General features: G+C 43.9%; 1 protein-coding gene across 2 annotated transcripts in view; it reads left to right on the top strand.

The window, feature by feature from the left end:
• The window catches only part of GALNTL6 (polypeptide N-acetylgalactosaminyltransferase like 6), a 3,351,701-nt gene that overhangs the window by 2,332,351 nt on the left and 996,685 nt on the right, over positions 1-22,665 (top strand). For both annotated transcript variants that reach the window (XM_073656298.1, XM_073656306.1), the window contains exon 6: positions 14,024-14,207. In XM_073656298.1, coding sequence (XP_073512399.1) covers positions 14,024-14,207 — 184 coding nt within the window. The remainder of the gene's footprint in view (positions 1-14,023; positions 14,208-22,665) is intronic.

Below are 22,665 nucleotides of genomic sequence, written 5' to 3'. Positions count from 1 at the left end.
GGACAGTCTCTGGGTGAACGGGCAGGAGGTCACGGCAAATGACCGGGGCAGTCTCTGGATGAACGAGCTGGAGGTCACGGCAAGTGACCGGGGCAGTCTCTGGAAGAACGGGCTGGAGGTCACGGCAAGTGACCGGGGCAGTCTCTGGATAAAGGGTAGGTACGACCTGTGATGGCTGAACCTCCAGGTAGGCTAGCAGGCAGATGGAAGATGTATGCTCCCAGGTGAGCAAGCGAGAGTCTCTGGATGAACGGGTGGTCACAGCATGTGACGGCGGATCTTCCAGGTAGGCAAACAGGCAGGTAGCGGAGGAGCGCTCCCAGGTGAGCGGGCAAGAGTCTCTGGAATAGCAGGTGGTCACAGCACGTGACGGCAGAGCCTCCAGGTAGGCAAGCAGGCAGGTAGCGGAGGAGCGCTCCCAGGTGAGCGGGCAGGAGTCTCTGGAATAGCAGGTGGTCACAGCACGTGACGACGGAGCCTCCAGGTAGGCTAGCAGGCAGGTAGCAGATGTGCGCTCCCAGGTGAGCGGCCAAGCTGGTCCATAGACAGACTGACAGGAGTAGGAAGGCAGACCGTCGGACCTCAGGCTAGCAAGCAGGTAGCAGGAATATCAGGCAGGAAACAGACAGCAAACTGGCAGGACTCTGGCAGGAATCAGGCAGGTAACTGACAGGTAACTGGCAACGGGACCTGAGGGCTGAAGCAGAGTAGTGAACAGTGCAACAACATTGCTCGGGCACCTCCATTTTGGAGGAGGTGCCTTATATATGGTGAAGTCCTCCGGCCATTGGCCGGGGACTCCTTAGGACGGCGCGCGCGGCCCCTTTAAGAGGGAGGGAGCGCGCGCGCCCTAAGCACAGTGGCCGGGAAGGAGCGCACGCTGCCAGCAGAGTGGGAGGAGGACGCCGGGCTCGGAGCAGAGAGGTGAGGGGAACAGCGTCCCTGCCTAGCAGAGGGCAGGGACGCCGACGCTACACAAGGTAGGGAGAGAGGCAAGAGGTCCGGTCATCATAGTTATACAGGCCAGGGGAAAAGACATAGCTTATCACAAGAGCGCATAACTAATGGCAATAATGAAACTAGACACTGAGCGCTTCAGAGAATTTTTAACAAAACTAACTATAGTATGGTCAGTGATTGTACCGAGAACGGTATGGCAAGGTGCGTGAGACATCACGGCCATCGAACGGACAAGGCAGGTAATAAATATTCGGATGGCAAAATTTATAAGAAACAGAGGCTGTGTAGTGATACGACACCGACAACAGGAAGGAGATAAAGCAGGCATCATATGTCCCGACGGTGTTCACTCAATGGATATTGGACTGGACATATTACTGTCACGACTCTAGGACGGAGTGGAACAAGCGTTAAGAGTGATGGATGGGGGTCAGAGTCCTGCATACGAGTAAGCAGAATCCTCCGTGGCCTGGAAATAGAAAGGACATGTTGGAGAGTTACACTTGTTGGCCAACTTGCCGTTGTGGAGACTGGAGACACAGGAAATGCTGCAAAAAGCTGAATTATTTTAGAAATAAAATGCATTTCTAATGGAATGAGTATAAACAGTTAATAAAGCTGTGACCGATCCTCACCCATCCAGTTGTAAGAGTTACATGATTGTATTGTCAATGGAAGGGGGGCGTTAGGGGGCTGAGCGTCTGGGTTTGGTTATGGGTCCCCACAGTCTGCCTAGGCTAGATGAATTTAAAAATCATTATTAGATACACAGGCGGTGCAGCTTGCTTCGTAGCTGGATTACTACGCTGACTAGCAGACACTGAAGCTTTGGAGCAGACCTCTGAGTAAACAGCTCTTCAGACTCAACCATCTGTGTTACCCCAAGCTATAGTGTATGTATTTTCTTACGGTTAAAAGGGGGGGGGGACCCAACCCACCTCTAATTGACGATGGCAACGTCACGTAAAACAAAGCAAGGGGACTCCAAAAAGAGTCTCCATTTTTATCAAAAATTTGTGCCACAGACACCCCTTCAGTGGCATCAATTGCCCCAGAGTTGCTTAAAATGGTTGATTAGAATGAGTACCACACACTGCTACTATGCCCAAAATTATTTTACAGACAAGATGCAGTTAAAAATTATTAGTAATTTGCAAGCTGGTGGAGCTTAGTATAGATGGCATAATAGAATGAGTACCGCACACTGCTACAGGCCTAAAATTATTTTCCAGACAAGATGCAGCTAAAAACTATTAGTAATTTGCAAGCTTAAAATGGTTGGTGAGGTGATTTATCGAAATCCTCAAGCTATTACTCTCACCAGGATGACACAGGGTTAGAAAAGTCCTTTTGGATCCAAGATTTGTTCATCTTTATGAACGTGAGTCTGTCTACATTCTCAGTGGACAGCTGCGTGCGCTTATCTGTCAGCACACCACCAGCAGCGCTGAACACATGTACAGAGAGAACGCTGGCTGCGGGGCATGACAAGATCTCCAAGGCGTAAGTGGTGAGTTCCGGCCATTTATCCAGATTGGAAGCCCAAAAGGAGCAAGGGTCCAGTGACACAGTCATGGCTTCGATGTTTACTTGGAGATACTCCTGTACCACCGTTTCTAGGTGTTGACTATGTGTCAGACTTCTTGTCTCCTGTGGCCTTGCAAAGGATGGGCTAAAAATGCTGTGAAATGATTCCGCAAAATTGCTGTTACCAGCAGATACTGTGTTTCTGTTACGGTTTGAGTGCTGAACACTCGACAGTCCCACGGTTGGCAAGTTGGAACTGTGAGATTCACTACGTGCACCACTGGTGTTTTGTGGAAAAGCACATGTAAGATTCTGCAACAGTCTCTGCTGATACTCCTGTATGCGTGAATCCCTTTCTATGGCAGGATTTATTTCGGCAAATTTACTTTTGTACCGGGGATCTAACAGTGTGGCAACCCAGCAGTCAGGATTATTTCGAATTCTGACAATTCAAGGGTCATGTTGCAGGTAGTGCAGCAAGAAGGCACTCATGTGTCTTGTGCATCCAGGAGCACCAAGTCCCTGTTGTGTTGGTGGTGAGGTAACAATCATGCTTTCTTCCTCTGCCCTCTCCCCCCAACCTCGCAAAACAGAAATGTGATCAAGGTCTTCTTCATCTGATGAGTCTTCCATCAGTTCGTCCTCCACTACTTTCTTGGTTCCTGCACCTTCCTCACTAGTTTGGCTGCTACCGTGCACCCTGGTAAATCCATCTCCCCCACCCTCACATGCCTGCCGCCTTGGTGCTGCCGACCGTCTGGACCTTGCAGATGTTAGCCCTTCCGCATACAACTCCTCCTCCTCTACTTCCTCCACCTCCTCTTGTCGCACCACCTGACTCCGAATTCTGTTTAACATGTGCTCCAGCATGTAAATCACCGGAATAGTCATGCTGATAATGGCATCCTCAGCACTAAACACTCCTCCAGCGTGATTTGCCCCACCTCTGGATCCCGTTGGCCCAGGCTATACGTCAGAACGTATTGCACCAGGGCTTGTCGGTGCTGCCACAGTTGCTGCAACATGTGCAGAGTTGAATTCCACCGGGTAGGCACATCGCATTTTAGCCGGTGAAGTGGCAGGCCCAACGACTTCTGTAGAGATGTAAGTCGCTGAGCTGCGGGATGCGAACGGCGGAAGTGAGCACACAGCGACCGTGCCCTCTGCAGAAGGCCATCTAGTCTGGGATAGTGGCCTAAAAATTGCTGGACAACCAGGTTCAACACATGAGCCATACAAGGCACGTGTGTGACATTGCACCGGTGAAGGGCCACACCGAGGTTTTCAGCATTGTCGCACACGGTCTTAGAATCATAGAATCATAGAATCATAGAATGGTAGAGTTGGAAGGGACCTCCTGGGTCATCTGGTCCAACCCCCTGCTCAAAGCAGGATTCACTAGATCATCTCAGACAGATGTCTGTCCAGCCTCTGTTTGAAGACGTCCATTGAAGGGGAACTCACCACCTCTCGTGGCAGCCTGTTCCACTCATTAATCACGCTAACTGTCAAAAAGTTTTTTCTAATATCTAATCTGTGTCTCCTCCCATTTAGTTTCATCCCATTGCTTCTAGTCTTTCCTTGTGCAAATGAGAATAAAGATGATCCTTCTACAATGTGACAGCCCTTGACATATTTGTAGACAGCTATTAAGTCTCCTCTCAGTCTTCTTTTTTGCAAGCTAAACATTCCCAAATCCTGCAACCGTTCCTCATAGGACATGGTTTGCAGACCAGTCACCATTCTGGTCGCTCTTCTCTGAACTTGCTCCAGTTTGTCTATGTCTTTTTTAAAATGTGGTGCCCAAAACTGTACACAGTATTCCAGATGAGGTCTGACCAAAGAGGAGTAAAGACCGATAATGACTTCACGTGATCTAGACTGTATGCTTCTGTTAATACATCCCAGAATTGTATTTGCCTTTTTTGCTGCTGCATCACACTGTTGACTCATGTTCAGTCTATGATCTATTAGTATACCTAAGTCTTTTTCACATGTACTGTTGCTTAGCTCTATTCCTCCCATTCTGTATATGCTTTTTTCATTTTTATTGCCCAGATGTAGTACTTTGCATTTTTCCCTGTTAAAAACCATTCTGTTGGTTGCTGCCCACTGCTCCAGTTTATTTAGGTCTTTTTGAATACTCTCTCTCTCTTCTCTAGTATTAGCTATCCCTCCTAGCTTTGTGTCATCAGCAAATTTAATCAGTTTACCCTCAATTCCTTCATCTAAATCATTGATAAAGATGTTGAACAATACAGGTCCCAGGATGGAGCCCTGTGGTACCCCACTTGAGACATTCATCCAGCTGGATGTGAAGCCATTTACAACCACCCTTTGAGTCCGATCACTAAGCCAGTTATGAATCCACCTAACAGTTGCCTGGTCCATTGCATACTTGGTCATTTTTTCAGTAAGGATGATGTGAGATACTTTGTCAAATGCTTTGCTGAAGTCAAGATATACTATATCTACAGCATTTCCCTGATCCACCCAGTCAGTGATTCTGTCATAGAAGGAAATTAAGTTAATCTGACATGACTTGTTAGTTACAAACCCATGCTGACTCTGGTTAATCACTTCATTCTTATCCATGTACTTACATACATGTTGTTTAATAATTTGTTCAAAGATCTTTCCTGGTATAGAAGTCAGACTCACCGGCCTATAGTTCCCTGGGTCCACCTTCTTCCCCTTTTTGAAGATAGGAACAACATTTGCTCTTCTCCAGTCTTCTGGGACTTCTCCTGTTCTCCAAGAATTTTCAAAGATTATGGAGAGTGGTTCTAAAATTTCTTCTACAATCTCCTTCAGTACTCTGGGGTGTAATTCATCTGGACCTGGAGACTTGAACACATTTATGTTAGCTAAATATTCCCTCACAATCTTTCTGTTTACTGATAACTTGGATTCCTCTATTCCTTTAAAAGGACAGTGAAGATCAGTTGATGTTACATTTTCTTTCTGAGAGAAAACAGATGCAAAATAGGAATTAAAAAGTTCGGCCTTCTCAACATCCTCTCTTACCATGTCTCCATTTTCATCCTGTAAAATCCTATAGCATCTTTGACTTTTCTTTTACTTTTGACATACCCCCAAAATCCTTTTTTATTGCTTTTGACATCTCTTGCAAGCCTTAATTCATTGTCAGCTTTAGCTAACCTGATACGTGCCCTACAGGATCTGCAGACTGCATTATAATCTTCTTTAGATATGCCTCCCTCTTTCCATTTAATAAACATTTCTTTCTTTCTTTTTAGCATGTGTTTAAGTTCTGTGTTCATCCATCCTGGTTTCCTTAAATGCTTCCCATTCTTCCTACTTTTCGGGATTGTTAACGATTGTGCTTTGAGAATCTCATTTTTAAAAATTTCCCATCCTTCCTGGACATTTTTGTCCTTAAGGACATCCAGCCATTGGATCCCTCCTATTCTCTTTCTGAGTCTCTTAAAATCTGCCTTTCTAAAATCTAACCTTGAAGTTTGAGTCTTCACATGTCTTCCTCCTCTAGTTATCCAAAATTCTATAATAGCATGATCGCTGCCTCCTAGGGTCCCAGCCACCTTTACCTCCTCAACCATTTCCTCCCTGTTTATAAGGATTAGATCCAAAGTAGCAGATCCCCTTGTTTTCTCCCCTACCTTTTGGAAGATAAAGTTGTCAGCAAGAGAGGATAAGAATTTGCTTGACCTGTTAGTTTTACTTGAGAGAGATTCCCAACAAATGTCTGGATAGTTGAAATCTCCCATGACAACTACGTCATATTTTTTGGAGAACTTGGTCATTTGATACATAAAGAGTTCATCCATATCTTCAGCTTGCCCAGGTGGCCTGTAGTAAATGCCTACAATGGTGTCCTTTCCGTTGTTCTCTCCTTGTATTCTTACCCAAACAGTTTCCACAGAACTCCCAGTCTCTGAAGCTTCAATCTCTGTGCAGATATACGCTTTTCTAACATACAATGCAACACCTCCTCCTCGTTTATCAAGTCTGTTTCTTGCAAATAAGTTGTATCCTTTTAGCCTTTTATTCCAATCATGTGTATCGTCCCACCAAGTTTCAGTGATTCCAATGACATCATATTCCTTTTCCTGCATTAGTAGTTCCAATTCTCCTTGTTTGTTGCCCATGCTTTGTGCATTTGTATAAAAACATTTTAGTTTGTGATTGGTTTCTCTTCCTCCCATATTTTTATTATTTAGATTTTTTGTCTTTGTTCTTCTTTTCCACTTCCAGTAGCAGAGATCTCAATAGTATTTGTCAGCTGTATGGCTTTTTCTGGCCTTTTGCTTCCCTTCCCACATTGTTCTAGTTTAAAGCTCTTCTGATGAGTGTAGCAAGGCGACTTCCAAATACATGTTTTCCAGTCTTCGTAAGGTGCACCCCATCTCTAGCAAGTAGTCCATCGTATAGGTAATTCATTCCGTGATCCAGAAATCCAAATCCTTGTTGACGGCACCATCGACGTAGCCAGTTGTTCACCTGTAGAATCTTATTCCACCTCATTGTTCCATGGCCATCCACTGGGAGGATGGATGAGAAGACCACCTGCGCTCCCAATTCTTTCACTTTCTTGCCTAAGTCTTCAAAGTCACTGCAGATGGTTTCCAGGTCCTTTCTTGCTGTGTCATTTGTCCCCACATGTATTAGCAGGAATGGGTAGTGATCTGTAGGTTTGAAGAGTCTTGATATCCTGTCAGACACATCTTTAATTTTTGCTCCTGGAAGACAGCACATTTCTCTTGAGGTTATGTCTGGTCTGCAGATAGCGGCCTCTGTTCCTCTTAACAGGGAATCCCCCATGACCACCACTCTCCGTTTTTTCTTCACAACATTCTTCTTTCTCCATCCAGGAGGATTCTGAGGGTTTACAAGGTTATTCATTGCTGGCAAAGTCTTATCTTGCTGTATTTCTTCATGGTTCTCCTGTGTGAGAGCCTGGTACTGGTTCCTGAGCAGTATGGGTGCTGACTGCCTCTCGATCCTCCTGCTTCTGTGGGTCACATGCTTCCATTCCTCTGTTTCGTCAGGTGCAGTTCGAATTTCTTCTCTTTCTGAATCATGAAGAGATAATTCTGCTCTGTCTAAGAACTCTTCACCTTCCTTAATGATTTTCAAGGTAGTTAACCTCTCTTCTTGATTTCGCAACTTTTCCTCCAACAGGGACACAAGCTTGCATTTCTGGCATGTGAAGTCTGGTTTCAGGTCCAGTGGAGATAACCATTCATGAAACTGGTTCTCCAGAGCTGACCACAACTCCTCAGCTGTGTGACTCACATTTGCAAGACATTTCAAAGTAAAAACCGCCTGATGACGTTGAGCCCTGCTGCCAGCATAGTAAACAGGTGTGCAGGATCCCTTCTGCGCAATTAGAAAGCATGTGGCATGACCAGACAGGCTTTCGGTGCAGTTGGAGGACCGAGAGGAGGTTGAGGAGGCAGAAACAGTGGAGGAACTTCGAGATAAAGAGGATTGACTCACAACTCATGGGGACGGCAAGACTTGGACAGCAGCCCCTTGTCCTGCTGTCACCATAGTTACCCCGTGCCCAGTCAGCGACATGTAACGCCCCTGTCCATGCCTACTCGTCCAAGTGTCTGTGGTGAAATGCACCCTGTCACACACAGAGTTTCTCAAAGAAGCGGTGATGTTGTGTGCAACATGCTGGAGGAGCGCAGGCACACCTTTCTTTGAGAAGTAGTGCCGACTGTGCATCTGGTACTGGGGCACTGCGACGGACATAAGGTCTCGAAAATCCTCTGTGTCCACCAGGCGGAAAGGCAGCATTTCTGTAGCCAACAGCTTGCAGATGGTGAAATTCAACCTCTTAACTTTCTCATGGCTAGGTGGAAATGGTCTTTTACTTGTCCACATCTGTGAGGAAGATGCAGGCAGACATGTTAGGTTGCCTTGATCCAAAGGTGGTGCTCTCGATGTCGGAGAGCGCTCAAAACCAGCTGGTGTTTCCACCTCCTAAGAAAATGATGACCTGCCAATCACGCTGGCTGTTGTGGGTAAAGAGGTGGCAGGTCTGCGTCCAAAAACAGGTGTGACTGTTGTCCCACCAGTCTCAGAGGATAAAGAGGCCGCGGATGCACAAGATGTGGCAGACGGTGGTTGGCCCGGCCCGCTAGGCCGCATTGTAGCACAGTGAGCTTCCCACTGCAACTTGTGCTTCATATCCATGTGATGGTTCATGCATGAAACAATGGATTTTTTGGCCTCTACTTAGCTTTTGGTGACAAATGTTACAGATAACATGAGTTGGGTCATGCTTATTGATCTGAAAAAATGCCCAGGCTATGCAAGGCTTAGCACCCATGCGACCTGAAGAGCCACCACGACTTGTGGTCAGAGGCAGAGTTGTGTTTGAGGATGCAGTTGTTGACATGCTTCCCGTACTACATCTCTGTCCAGGTAGGGGCAACCTGACCTCTTCGTCACTATCATCCTCCTCCACCTCCCACCTCCTCTGCTGACCTCATCGACTGGCTGACTGTGGGTGGACAGTAAGTGGGATCTGCAACCTCGTCATCATTACCCTGTGTATTCTCACACCCGTCATCCTCAGAGCCAACCTCTTCCTGCCCTGACAAAAAACTCAAGATGTCGCTCCAATCAGGTATTGGAGTCTCATCATCGTCTTCCTCATTGTCTCCACCAACAGGAGTTACAGTTTGGGAATGAGGGTCTACATTATGGTCAGAAGCTTCTGCGTCTGGTCCTGGATCCGACTAATAAAGATTCTGGGCATCAGTGCAGATCATTTCCTAGTCTGAATTCACAGAATCTCTGGAGCCGACCTCTTATTCCCAGGCTATAGTATGAGTAAACAGCTCTGCAGACTCAACCATCTGTTCTACCCCATACTCAGACGGGCAGCTGGAGACTTGGGAGCTATGAGGAAGCAAGTCCGATTGGGGTGACACCTCTGAGGACTGGAGTATTTGTGATGTTGAAGTTGAGGTGGAGGAGAGCCCACTTAAAGGAGCACTTGATATCCGTTGAAGCACCCACTGTTTTTGTGCCTCATCTGGAATTTGTAGCGATTGGCGTGGCCGTAAGAAAGGGATCGTATCACATTGTCCGCTAAAAGAAGTAGACATCTTAGTTTGGCTGGAAGATGGTCTTTCTTCTGCAGATGTTACTGTTGCTTTAACACCTACCCTACGGACACAACCTTTTTTTCCCTTCCCAACATGCCAATTCCCCTTTCCACCAGCAGCAGGCCTTTTTCCACTCATTTGGTGGTTAACTAATTGACAACTCTGGAGTTGTTTGCACAAAAAACGATGAATGGGAACCGAGCAGAGCTGAGTTTCTAAACTGTGGTATTAGCCCAAAAGGATTGGCTGGGATAGATGCAGTAAAACAATTTTATTACATACACAGGTGGTGGAGCTTAGTATAGATGGACTAATAGAATGAGTCCAACACACTGCTACAAGCCCAAAATTATTTTCCGAGCTAGATGCTGATAAAAATTATTTTCCAGACAAGATTCAGCTAAAAATTATTAGTAATTTGCAAGCTGGAGGAGCTTAGTATAGGTGGACTAATAGAATAAGTCCCACACACTGCAACAAGCCCAAAATTAATTTCCGAGCTAGATGCAGCTAAAAATTATTTGTAATTTGCTAGCTGGTGGATCTTAGTATAGATGGCCTAATAGAATGAGTACCACACACTGCTACTATGCCCAAAATTATTTTCCAGACAAGATGCAGCTAAAAATTATTTGTAATTTACAAGCTGGTGGAGCTTAGTATAGATGGCCTATTAGAATGAGTACCACACACTGCTACTATGCCCAAAATTATTTTCCGAGCTAGATGCAGCTAAAAATTATTTGTAATTTGCAAGCTGGTGGAGCTTAGTATAGATAGACTAATAGAATAAGTCCCACACACTGCTTCAAGCCCAAAATTATTTTCTGAGCTAGATGCAGATAAAAATTATTAGTAATTTGCAAGCTGGTGGAGCTTAGTATAGATGGCCTAATAGAATGAGTACCACACATTACTACTATGCCCAAAATTATTTTCCAGACAAGATGCAGCTAAAAATTATTTGTAATTTGCAAGCTGGTGGAGCTGACTATAAATGGCCTAATAGATTGAGTACCACACACTGCTACTATGCCCAAAATTATTTTCCGAGCTGGATGCAGCTAAAAATTATTTGCAATTTGCAAGCTGGTGGAGCTTAGTATAGATGAGCTAATAGAATGAGTACCACACACTGCTACTATGTCCAAAATTATTTTCCAAACAAGATTCAGCTAAAAATTATTAGTAATTTGCAAGCTGGTGGAGCTTAGTATAGGTGGACTAATAGAATAAGTCCCACACACTGCAACAAGCCCAAAATTATTTTCCGAGCTAGATGCAGCTAAAAATTATTTGTAATTTGCAAGCTGGTGGATCTTAGTATAGATGGCCTAATAGAATGAGTACCAAACACTGCTGCTATGCCGAAAATTATTTTACAGACAAGATACAGCTAAAAATTATTTGTAATTTGCAAGCTGGTGGAGCTTAGTATAGATGGACTAATAGAATGAGTCCCGCAAACTGCTATAAGCCCAAAATCATTTTCCGAGCTAGATGCAGCTAAAAATTATTTGTAATTTGCAAGCTGGTGGAGCTTAGTATAGATGGACTAATAGAATAAGTCCCACACACTGCTACAAGCCCAAAATTATTTTCCGAGCTAGATGCAGATAAAAATTATTTGTAATTTGCAAGCTGGTGGAGCTTAGTATAGATGGACTAATAGAATAAGTCCCACACACTGCGACAAGCCCAAAATTATTTTCCGAGCTAGATGCAGATAAAAATTATTAGTAATTTGCAAGCTGGTGGAGCTTATTATAGATGGCCTAATAGAATGATGCTATGCCAGAAAGGTTTTACTTGGCTAGGTGCAGTAAAAAAAATTGTATTCTCTACACATGTTGTGTAGCTTGCAACACAGATACGCTACTCTACTGACTAACACACACTACAAGAGGCCAAAAAGGATTTGCTTAGCTAGATTTAGCCAAATGCTGTGAAAAACACTTGCACAGCACTGCCACAGACCTGCCTGGTAAAAAGTCCTAGGAAATGCTGTAACCTAGTCCTCAAAAGGACTGCAATTACAAGTAGACCCTACTCCCAACCTATCTATTTAAGAGCACAGACCTGCCTGCTAAAAGTCTTAGGAAATGCTGGAACCCAGTCCTCAAAAGGACTGCAATCACAACTATTCCCTAATCCCAAGCTATCTGTATATTTCAGAGAAATTTGGCTTGAAATTAACACTGAAAGTATAGCGCACACAGCAACAGCGGTGCCGTCTAACACGCAGCTGCAGTAGTTAGAAAATGGTGGCGATGGTGAAAATGGCTGGGTCTTATAGGGCAAGGACATGTGACATACACAGCCAATGACACATGCCCTTGCTTGTGTGAAAAAAAGCAGTTCGCTCCGTGTGTACGCTGCTGATAGGCTGACAGATTGCACCTCCCCACTGTAAATGCGGGAAAGAGAAAAAAAATGGAGATCTTCATTATTTATGCAGAGATCCATCCCCTGCCCCTCCCCCCGCCCCTCTGTACACTCAAACTGCATATTAACATTGATTATCAGCATTACTGTGAAAAAATCCAGTTATGATTTTGGTGCACACACAGTTATCGAACATAACCTTTAACAGCGGGATTTTTTCAAATCGTTCGTGTTCGCCGAACGGCTCGAACACCACTCAAAACAGCTCGAATTTGAGATTGGCGAACAGTTCGAGTCGAACACCGCTCATCTCTAGTGATATGCTTCGGATTGTAAAGGAGAGAGTAATGCGGTGGATTATGGGAGCTGATACAAGGAATAGGTTATACTCCGAAACACATTACAATAAGTTTGAAGATTTTGATACTTACCACCTGGACTAAACTTTGTCAATGGCAGAACCTGTGATCTACCACAATGATTTCTCTTTTACTAGTTATTTCCTCTCTCCATTTGGTGTGAGCACAGTGGCCCGAGCAACAGCCACGATTGCATCATGTATCATTCTATGTAGTTGTGCCACGCACAAACTGATCAGGTGAGTGACCAATACTTCAACTCAGCTTCACCTGATGCCCACGGTAGTACAGTGGGAGCACCTCTTGTCTTTTTAGCTCTCCTGGGGCTCAGAATTGAATTACTGTAGCAACAGTATAGCAAAAAACACAAATAATGCGAAGCAGTGCTGCTAGTAAAGTCCTTAGCACCATTTTGCTGATTTTCTTCATTGGTGGGTTAGGTATAAATCACTGTCCTCTAGATTGTATTTTCCTATAAGGGCTTACTCACACGAGCATATAATATGGCCGAGTGCTATCCAATGTTTTATTAGATAGCACTCGGACCAATATTATTCTATGGAGCAATGCCGACTAGTGCTTTATTTCTCATGTTAATTCTGCATGAGAACATTCAGTAATTGGACCATGACCACCTATACAAAGTCTATGGATGCATTTAAAACATCAGACTGCACTCGGATGTAATCCTAGTGCAGTCTGATTTACACAAACAAAGACAATGGAGAAGATGGAGAAAATAAGTTTTTTGTCTTCTTCACACTTGTGCTGTAAACTGGATCACACTAAGATGGCACTTGGCTCAAACTCTCACAGAGTTTGAGTCGAATGTCATTAGCATAATTGTCCCAATTCTCTGCCATGAGAGAACCTATAGCCATCTGACCGTAGCCTCAGAGAAGAACTACAACAGTATGCAGCCAGTGGCAACACTGGTAGCATTTTGGACATTTTGAAGAGTTTTATTACAAATTATGCAATTAGGATAATTGATGTCAATTATGTATACGATTCATTTTTTATGACCTACTGTTTGTATTAATGTGTTATGCTTTGTGAGAATAACCTTTAAGTTGTTTATGAACAAATTTTTCTTTTTAATGTTCTGATGCTGTAAACCACTACATATGAATGTATGTGAACCAGGGAACTATCTTAGATAACAATGGATATTCACTGTGGGTTTACGAATAGAACAATTTAAACGAACAGCATGTGGCATATGCAGGTGCATTCTGATTCTTAGCATGTTTGCTGAAAATGAACATTCAGACATGAACCTGGTCCGATAATTCCACAGCAAAGCTTCCTTCAAGTGCTGTTTCTAGAGTTTTTTAGACAGTGGCGCTCATCTCTCCATGTGACAGATTGAGGACAGCTTGCAGAGGCTGAATGACAGAAATATAGATGGCTCAGATTCTGCAGATCTCCCTGGGATGCAATTCCCCTAAAAAAAAAGTATAATCGTCTCTAATCACTGTCCAGCTCTATAGAGCCCCATATAAGATAGCAGCTTGAGTCTGCTTTGAAAAGTTAAATGCTTTGAGGGAGCCACAGTAGGTAAAATGGAAAAAGTAAAAGAAAATCCTTTCATCCCTAAAGGAAGTTCTTAAGTCAAGCTTCTTGAATATGATGAATGATTGGACTAAATATGTCTCCCTGTATTCTGTGCTTTTCATTTTACAGATCAGATTGCTCTGAACCACAAAACAATTGTGTGTCCCATGATAGATGTGATTGACCACAATCACTTTGGATATGAAGCTCAAGCAGGAGATGCCATGAGGGGAGCATTTGACTGGGAAATGTACTACAAACGAATTCCAATTCCGCCAGAGCTACAAAGAACTGATCCCAGTGATCCATTTGAGTAAGTAGGATAAAAAGAAAAAATACCATATACAATAGGTAAAAAGACAATACAGCACAACTGTACCATACCTGAGTCAGAATGTGTTTATATGTAGCAGAGATGAACCTGCATCCAGAATGATGTTGTATAGCACTAAAAATAATTATGATGGTATGATATTCTATTTGCAGTTTTCAAAAAGATTAGTTTGCAGCTTTATCTTATGAATTCATTACATACGTGAACCAATGCATCCTATTAAATATTAATCTTCATAATTGACAAATCACTAAGTAAGACTAACATTAAGAGCATTGTAATTTTATTAGTGCACACTAGTATTTTACAATGTATGAAAATTAGAGATGAGAAAATAAATTTTGACGTGAATCGATTTTGCATTGAATTTTATAAAATTTGCAGGTCCCAGATCAACTATTGTAGCACTATGATGATAGAAAATGGAAATGATAGTAATAGTCTGTGAGTAAGGGCTCAATCTCATTAATGTATAAATCAGACGATTTCTAATGAAGAAAAATCTGAAATCCAATTGTGACAATGCCAAGAGATAAACATCAACTTTTTGCATTTCTTCCGCATTCATTTTTAAGAAAGGGGTATTTTTTTAATAAATACAAAGGGAAAATGCCAACAGTACAGACATTTAAATGTGACTGCCTACCTTTTTTTGCGTACTTGCTGTACTAGTTAAATTTTATACCCATATACGCAACACATATAGAATTCCCTAGCATCTCTTGTCACATCTTTTTCAGATTTTTTTTTTAAACTAAAACAAAATAAAATAATATGATTTGCCAACCACAAATCCAAAAACAATGTTTGCTTTTCGGTCGTGAACCTACCTACCAATGCAAAATTTTTTGTTATGGGCATGGGAATATTGTTGTATCCCACTCTTGACACACTGATAGCAACACCGCAGAAGAAATGCTAGCACAGGATTCCCTTATCCGTTGTTTCAGATGCTGCACATCTCATATCTTGATTGTATGGTGTGGTATATGGGGTACAAAGATAGTGGGGCCATTCTTCATCAATGGAAACTTCAATGCCACTGGATATCTGAAATTGCTACATGATGATCTGTTTCCCTCTTTATGCACTGAAGATGGTACGTTCCCTGAGTTTTTCCAACAAGATGGTGCGCCACCACATTATGGGTGTCAGGTCCGAGCATTCCTACATGAACAGTTTCCTGGAAAGTGGATTAGTCATTGTGGGCCAGTTGAATGGCCACCAAGGTCTCCCGATCTGACCCCCTTGGACTTTTATCTTTGGGGTCATCTGAAGGCAATTGTCTATGCTTTGAAGATACGAGATGTGCAGCATCTGAAACAATGGATACTGGAAGCCTGTACTAGCATTTCTTCTGCAGTGTTGCTATCAGTGTGTCAAGAGTGGGAGAAGAGGGTTGCATTGACAATCCAATACAATGGGCAGTACTTTGAACACATTTTATAAGTGATCATAAACTTATAATAAACTCATGAAAGAATAAAGTTACGTTTAAACCAAGCGCACCATTGTTTTTCTTATGAAATTTTCAATAAGTTTGATGTGTCACATGACCCTCTTCCCATTGAAAAAAAAATAGTTGCATCCAAAATGGCCGACTTCAAAATGGCCACCATGGTCACCACCCATCTGGAAAAGTTTTCCCCCTCCCATATACTAATGTGCCACAAACAGGAAGTTGATATCACCAACCATTCCCATTTAATTTAGGTGTTTTAATATAAATGGCCCACCCTGTATATCTCCCTATCAGCACACTAAGTGGTATCACATGCTCACACGAGGAAACCAAACTGACCAGCAGGATAAGCAAAGCTCAAACTATTCTCCTTCTCCTCGCAATAGTCTTTCTGGTAGCTTGTTGACATCCATAAGTAGTTTGCATAGCATTCTTAATAATAATAATAATAATAATAATGACCATTCACTATTTATTATCATCAAAACCCATTACTCAGACTCGCATGGCTGGTGGACAGGCAGGCGGGCATGACTGGTAGACAGCCCGGCAGACACAGCTGATAGACAGGTGGCGGACACGGCAGTAGACAGACAGGTGGACACAGCTGGTAGACAGTCAGACGGGTGCGGTTGGTAGACAGACAGGCGGGCACGGCCAATAGACAGGCAGGTGGGCAAGGCTGGTAGACAGGCAGATGGGCATTGCTGTGATAAATTCAAAGGGTATTTCAACAGAGTATTAGTTTAACACATTGACCTGCATCACTTTATACGTTAATAACTCTAGAATGCTTCCACATATTCCAGTGATTCCGAGACTGTTTTTCCAAGACATATTGTATTTTATTTTAGTGGTAAATTTAGGTCATTAAAGTTTATGTTTGCTTTTGAAATGATCAGAAATTTGAGTAACATTCAGAAAATGTAGCAATTTTTGAACTGAATTTTTATGCCCCTTTAGCAGATAGCCATAAACAAGCACATTTTTCTTTTTTTTTCTCTTTGAAAATTTTTTTTTTCTTATTTTAAAATTATTTGCTTTTTTTATCTAGAGATTGTATATACAAATTTGCGTTTCTTTATATGTATTAGGATTATAAACTATTCAAATGTTGTTCTATTGTGTGTCCAGGTTTTGATACTCACCAGTGGGTGGGACATGTAATTTCCTTGAATCATGGCTTCCTTTATAGGTTGTTTTATATATTTCTTTGTATGTTAGTTTTAGGCCACGGTCCCACTATCAGTATTTGGTCAATATTTGGTCAGCATTTTTTCTCAGGAGTGGGAGTCAAAACCAGGTGAGGAACAATCAGAGAAAAGGTATAATAGAAACAAGTCCACTAATTCTGCATTTATCACCCACTCCTGGTTTTGGCCCCAACTCCTGAGAAAAAATACTGACCGAATACTGATAGTGGGGCCGTGGCCTTAGGAAGAAATCAGATCAATTTTGAAACTCATTCTCTTTTAATAAATGTTGTTTGTTGTGTTTCTATACCTTCTTATCCTTGTCATCATGACAGGGCCCATCACAATGTTTTCTTCTCATTTTTTGCCATACAATTATATTGATATTTGGGAGGCAGAATGAACAAATAAACAGGAGTTCAAGAATTGCTTTTATTGTATTGTATTTTTTTGCGCTATTCACAATGTGGTATAAATGGTAAGATAGCTTCATTCTTTGGGTCAGTAAAATTACAGTGATGCAAGATTTAAACAGATTTCTATATTTTTTGTTCACTTTAAAACACTAAAAGCTATTTTATCTCCATGTTCTGAGCGCCATAAATTATTTTAGTTTTCTCTTTAACAGAGCAGAACTTTACAAGGGATTACATTTTTGTGTGATAAGATCACATTTTCAGTGAAACCATTTATTATTTACATAAAAAAAAGAATGTATCTCCTTTAATTCAAATGTTTGCTTGTTAGTATGAAAAAGCTACTTTTTTATGGTGTTCACTATACGGAATAAATAATTTGACAGTTTTATTGTTCAGGTTGTTAGGGACGAACTATTACCAATTATGTACATTTTTTGCTTATTTTTACATAAAATCTGCATTATTAGTGGCATAGTATTTTAAGTGATTTTTTTTGAGGGGGTTGTGCATTTTCTTAGACACTTAAAAATGGAAAGAACACTGTGCCGAGTAGGATGACATCCTTGCATTGCCCTTTTTTTGGAGAACCTTTCAACTGAATGTGTACTTTTGGCTGCAAATTGAACCATAGTAGGACAAAGCTCCTTTTTAAAGAGATCCATTGGTCAGCAATGGCAAAAAGTGACTGTCAAGTGAAAAGTCATAGCGTATAAAGTGGAAACATTAACAGGATATATACATCAAAAACAAATGTGTGAATGAGAACTAACGTTGCAGGCTTATGGCAGTAGCACACAATGGCTCACAGAGGCAAGTCTTTTGTGCCACCATGTGGCTCAATTGATGCAAAATAACTATGCAAAGTTACTAAGTATACAGTTGCTCTCTGGATTGATGAGCTTGACCATAATAGACTCATGGGAAAATGCTTTTATTATGTTCATAAACGTTATGTAAATATACAATTTATTCTAATATACAGATGTAGCAAATGCCTCAATCACGCCATACTGTTGTGTCTTCTACTGTGCAAATGAATACAAAGGCCATTCATTTATTGTTCTTTGTATATGTATTTTCTAGGAAACTTTACTGAGTTTGCAAATCTATTTATATGTTTTTAGATCTTTCTGTCATGTCTGTATCATACCTCCAAATTATTAGATTGAAATTACTGAAAAGTTCCCTATGTGATTATTTTAGTCTGCACATGTAGTTAAAAGAGGTCCTCAGGACTTAAACTTTGATGACTTATCATAATATCATACTCTACTGTATTTCTTCCTAGTATACATTTAGTAGAGCATGTGAATGCCAATTTAGACTGCACAGGATTTCTTAGCTGTCTACAACCATAGATTTGCTTAGATGCAAATTGTATGACATTTAACAAGAGGGCATGTTGGCTCTCCATATACATTGTGAGGCAGTGACCGGGATAGTATATGAAGGACGTTATATCTCCCTCAGAATGTGCACAGAGACCGATTAAAACCACTAGAGTGCATTGCAGTCACAGACACACCTGCGGCTGCAATGCAGGAATGAAGGTGAGCATACACCTAGACAGGCTATCTGGCTAAGGCAGGAGGCAGTGGGGCGGCCTCCTCCCTCCAACCCGGGTTTTCCAGTGGCTCTTGCCACAGGTCCTTTAAAAATCCTGCACTAAGGATTAGTGTTGTTCTATGTTGGAACCTGCTAGGAGCATATCAGGAAAGCTCAGCAGGATTGAGTGTGGCTGAACCCACGCCTGGGAAGGCTTTTCACCTGTCCAGCTCTGAGCGGTCCGACGTGGCCGTTGCACCTGGCAACTGCTGTTTATGGACTGATGTTAACCCGGCTGCAAACCAGAGGACTGTTCTGTTACCCGTGAGTTTCTGAATAAAGCTGTTTATGCTGGACTTGCTTGGGTCACTGCCTCAGTTACTGCATGGTGTGAACACCGCCGCCTTACAGCTTGTTGGAGAATGCGGGCAATGTGACTGAGGCATACCCCACCGGCAGCTGCATGACCACAATCTGACCTGCCACCTTTCAGTTCCGCCCCGTGGACAAAATGGAGGAGCTGTTCAAACAGATGGTACTCTCTCAGCAGCAGCGTGATCAGCAGCAACAGTTGCTGTACCAGCAGCAGAAAACTAATGAACTGTTTCTGCAACAGATTGCTGCAGTGCGGGAGACGCCAACGGCACCAGCCCCGGAACGTCAAGAGGCCCAGGAGAAGGTTCGCTCAGCGTTGCGGAAGATTGGACCGGAGGATGATGTGGAAGCCTTCCTGACCATTTATGAGCGCACAGTGGAGCAGGAAAACCTACCAGCCAGCCAGTGGACAGAAGTGGTGGCTCCGTTTCTGGTCGGCGATGCTCAAAAGTCTACTTCAACCTCAGTCGGGAGGATGCCCAGGACTACCAGAGGCTCAAAGGTGAGATCCTTGCCCGACTGGGGGTCAATACATACGTGAAGGCTCAGCATGTATTTTCATGGGCCTATGTGGAGACCCGACCCACCCAGTCTCAGGCTTATGACCTCCTGCAGTTGGCAAAGAAATGGCTCCAGCCTGAGACTTTGTCTCCAGCCCATATGGTGGAGAGGGTGGTGGTTGACTGGCTGGTTAGGACTCTGCCAGCCGCTATCCACCATTGGGTGGGGCAAGGGGACCCCAGCACCCTCGACCAGTGGTCAGTCTGATCGAGCGCTACTCGGCCACTCAGGACTTCATTCGAGACTCTGCCCCCTCTCAGCTGTCATGCTGATCCCTGCCAACCCAGGAGCCAGGAAAGGGATCGCGTCCCTCTGCTGAGGACAATCAGCACTGTGCCCATTCTGAAGGGGTACCCCGGAGTGAAAGTGGCAGGAGACCGGTTCCCTCCCAAACAGTCATAAGACCAAACAGTACCTCCACTATTAGGTGCTGGCAGTGTCAGGGGCCGGGACATGTGGTTGCTAATTGTCCCCTGACTATGGAACCCATGGACTGCGGGTATAAGCGCCAGGTCTCAATGTATTTCCAGACCGTCTGCATGGCGAGCGCTGACCCCCGGGACAGTGAACTCCAACTATGCCAGGTACTGGTTAATGGGTACCCCACAGAGGCCCTCCTAGACTCAGGGAGCCTAGTGACTATGGTACATGGGTTGCTGGTGGCAGGAGACAACCCCAGACGACGGACAGTCGGGGTTGTGTATATATTTGGGGACCTCCGAGAGTACCAAACCGCGGAGGTAGTTTGGTCCATGCCATGTGGAGATATAAAACATGTGGTGGGGGTAGTGAAAACTCTTCCCTATGGGACTGTGTTGGAAAGAGACTTGCCCCTGTTCTGGACTCTGTGGAAAAACAAAATCCACTTTCTCCCGGTAAAATGTATTACAGGCGCTGTACCCGACGAACTCGAGTCAGGGGAACCTGCCGTAGGGGTGTCCAACCTAGGGACAGAGTGTGAACCCGATAGGTTTCCCTTAGAGGTGCTGGCACGAGAGGTCGAGGAGACCCCATCGATCCACGAGCAGGAAGTGTCCCGGGACATGTTTGGGACAACTCAGCTACAGGATCCCACCCTGACTCAGGCGCAGGAAAGGGTGGTAGAGATAAATGGCGTAGCCCCACAGCCCGGTGCAGATACTGTATTTCCACGAATGGTAGTCAACGGTGAGTTCTCTATAGGATAGACAAGATCAGGGACGAGGTCGTGGAACAGTTAGTGGTACCTCTGTCGTACCGTCGGGTGGTTCTAGATTTGGCACAGACACACCTGCTAGGTGGACATTTAGGGGTTAAAAAGATGCAAGAACGTATCTTGCAGCGGATCATTTGTCCTGGGATTTATGCGGAGGTCCAAAGGTACTGCGAATCCTGCCCTGAATGTCAGTTGACCACACCCACCGCAAGTTTCCGTAGCTCATTGGTACCCCTGCCAGTGATAGAGGTACCTTTTCAACGGATTGCAATGGACTTGGTAGGGCCCATTGTAAAATCCGCCCGTAGCCACCAACATATACTGGTGGTCGTCGACTATGCCACCCGGTACCCAGAGACTATACCGCTACGCCACACTTCGGCAAAACTGATTGCACGGGATCTGTTTGCCATGTTCTGTCACCTTGGACTACCTAAGGAGATCCTAACAGATCAGGAGAGCCTTTTTATTTCCAAAGTGACAAGGGAACTGTGCAAATTGCTAAAAATTAAACAATTGCGCACCTCGGTGTACCACCCTCAAACAGACGGGCTAGTAGAACGGTTCAATAAAACCCTCAAAACCATATTAAAAAAGGTGGTTTCTAAGGATGGAAGAGATTGGGACATGTTGCTACCCTATTTGAGGTTCGCCATCTATGAGGTACCCCAGGCTTCCACAGGGTTCTCTCACTTTGAGTTATTGTACGGCAGACACCCTAGGGGTCTGATGGACGTAGCCAAAGAGACATGGGAACAAGAGCCGACTCCACATAGGAGTATAATTGAACACGTGGCTAGTATGCAGGACCGGATCCCGGCGGTCATGCCCATCGTGAAAGAACATCTGATAGATGCCCAGGCAGCCCAGAGGCGCACCTACAGTATAATAAAAGAGCCAAAGTCAGGTCTTTTAACAAGGGTGATCGGGTGTTAGTACTGGTACCCACAGCCGAGAGTAAGCTCATGGCCAAGTGGCAAGGGCCATATGAGGTTTGAGATAAAGTGGGGGAGGCAAATTACCGAGTGTATCAGCCCGGAAGGAGGAAACCTTCTAAAGCCTTGGAAAGATCGAGAGTGTTTAGTTACAGACGTCACTCGGCATATCGCCAGAGAATGCTCTACCTTCAGCCTGGGAAGCGTCCGGGGGAGAGGTCAGGATGAGTGATGCTCTCACTAAACATCAGCGATGGGAGGCTCGCTCGCTGGTGCAGCACAATACCGACGTGTTCTCAGAGCTACCGGGTAGGAATATGGTTCTCCAACATGACATTGTCACCGAACCTGGGGTAAGGGTGCAAATGAGACCGTACCGGGTACCCGAAGCCCGGAGGCAAGCCATCACGGCTGAGGTAAAACAAATGCTTCAGTTAGGTGTCATAGAGGAATCACGGAGTGAGTGGGCTAGTCCCATCGTACTGATTCCAAAACCTGATGGATCGTTACGCTTCTGTAACGATTTCTGGAAATTGAATGAAGTGTCGAAGTTTGACCTTTATCCAATGCCCAGGGTGGACGAGCTGATTGAGAGACTGGGGCAGGCCCAGTACTTTACCACGCTCGATCTCACCAAGGGTTACTGGCAGGTACCTCTCACAGATTCGGCAAAGGAAAAGACCGCCTTCGTAACTCTGGAGGGTCTATACCACTATGTGGTCTTACCTTTTGGGTTACATGGGGCCCCGGCT

The sequence above is a fragment of the Phyllobates terribilis genome, unplaced genomic scaffold, assembly GCF_046119375.1.
Source record: "Phyllobates terribilis strain yellow unplaced genomic scaffold, ASM4611937v1 Scaffold_1__5_contigs__length_1240528914, whole genome shotgun sequence".
In the NCBI taxonomy this organism is placed as follows: domain Eukaryota; kingdom Metazoa; phylum Chordata; class Amphibia; order Anura; family Dendrobatidae; genus Phyllobates; species Phyllobates terribilis.
This window is presented reverse-complemented; position numbering and strand designations above follow the sequence as displayed.